The sequence below is a fragment of the Halyomorpha halys genome, unplaced genomic scaffold (assembly GCF_000696795.3).
Source record: "Halyomorpha halys isolate HHAL.00 unplaced genomic scaffold, Hhal_1.1 Scaffold151.1, whole genome shotgun sequence".
NCBI classification, from domain to species: domain Eukaryota; kingdom Metazoa; phylum Arthropoda; class Insecta; order Hemiptera; family Pentatomidae; genus Halyomorpha; species Halyomorpha halys.
In genome coordinates, this window is record NW_027116659.1 from 210,864 (window position 1) to 211,559 (window position 696).

Below are 696 nucleotides of genomic sequence, written 5' to 3' on the forward strand. Positions count from 1 at the left end.
TAATATTTTAAAAAATTATTACAATATATATATATATATTAAGGAAAACGAAAATATGAGCTATTAGGAAGGTGGACCAACACAACAAAAAAGTGTTAATGAAACTTAATTTCAAACAATTCTTTCAAAGATTAGATTATTATTTTTACTACCATAATTACAATAATTTTTCAACTTATACATAATTATTTTTATCTTGTACTTATTCCAAATATTTAATTCATTTAGTCATTTTCCCAAACTCCACTTGTATCATGCCGAGTATGTTCTATATCGGTCTTATATTTTGCAATATATGGGCTTCAAATAGATTTATAATAGTCATAATTACCATGTACAGTAAGAAATGCTTTAGCGCTGGTTGAGCCAATCAAATTTGTAGCATCGCATATGTATAGTCCTTCATCCTCGGGCTGCACTCGTTCAATACGTAGACCTTTTTCACCAGTGAGTGTAGCACGGGATAAAGGCATTTTACCACTGTCTCCACGGCGCCATACAACCTGTAAAAATATAGACGAATATAATATACCAACTTGTAATAGTTTAATTTTAGGAAAATGAAACTAACTGTATTAACAAGTAATAATAGAAAAATATATGTTAACCTTCCGTCGGGCGCAACTAATCTGTGAGATATGGTGTCACTGTTTTGTTGTGGCAAATCTCTGTGCTTCACAGTAGAGGGCGGACCTG

At 31.6% G+C, this 696-nt stretch overlaps 1 protein-coding gene across 3 annotated transcripts in view; it reads right to left on the reverse strand.

Annotated features, from left to right (window-relative positions):
• The window catches only part of LOC106678641 (roundabout homolog 2), a 442,829-nt gene that overhangs the window by 14,811 nt on the left and 427,322 nt on the right, over nucleotides 1-696 (reverse strand). For all 3 annotated transcript variants that reach the window (XM_014417285.3, XM_014417283.3, XM_014417284.3), the window contains one exon: nucleotides 332-503. In XM_014417285.3, coding sequence (XP_014272771.1) covers nucleotides 332-503 — 172 coding nt within the window. The remainder of the gene's footprint in view (nucleotides 1-331; nucleotides 504-696) is intronic.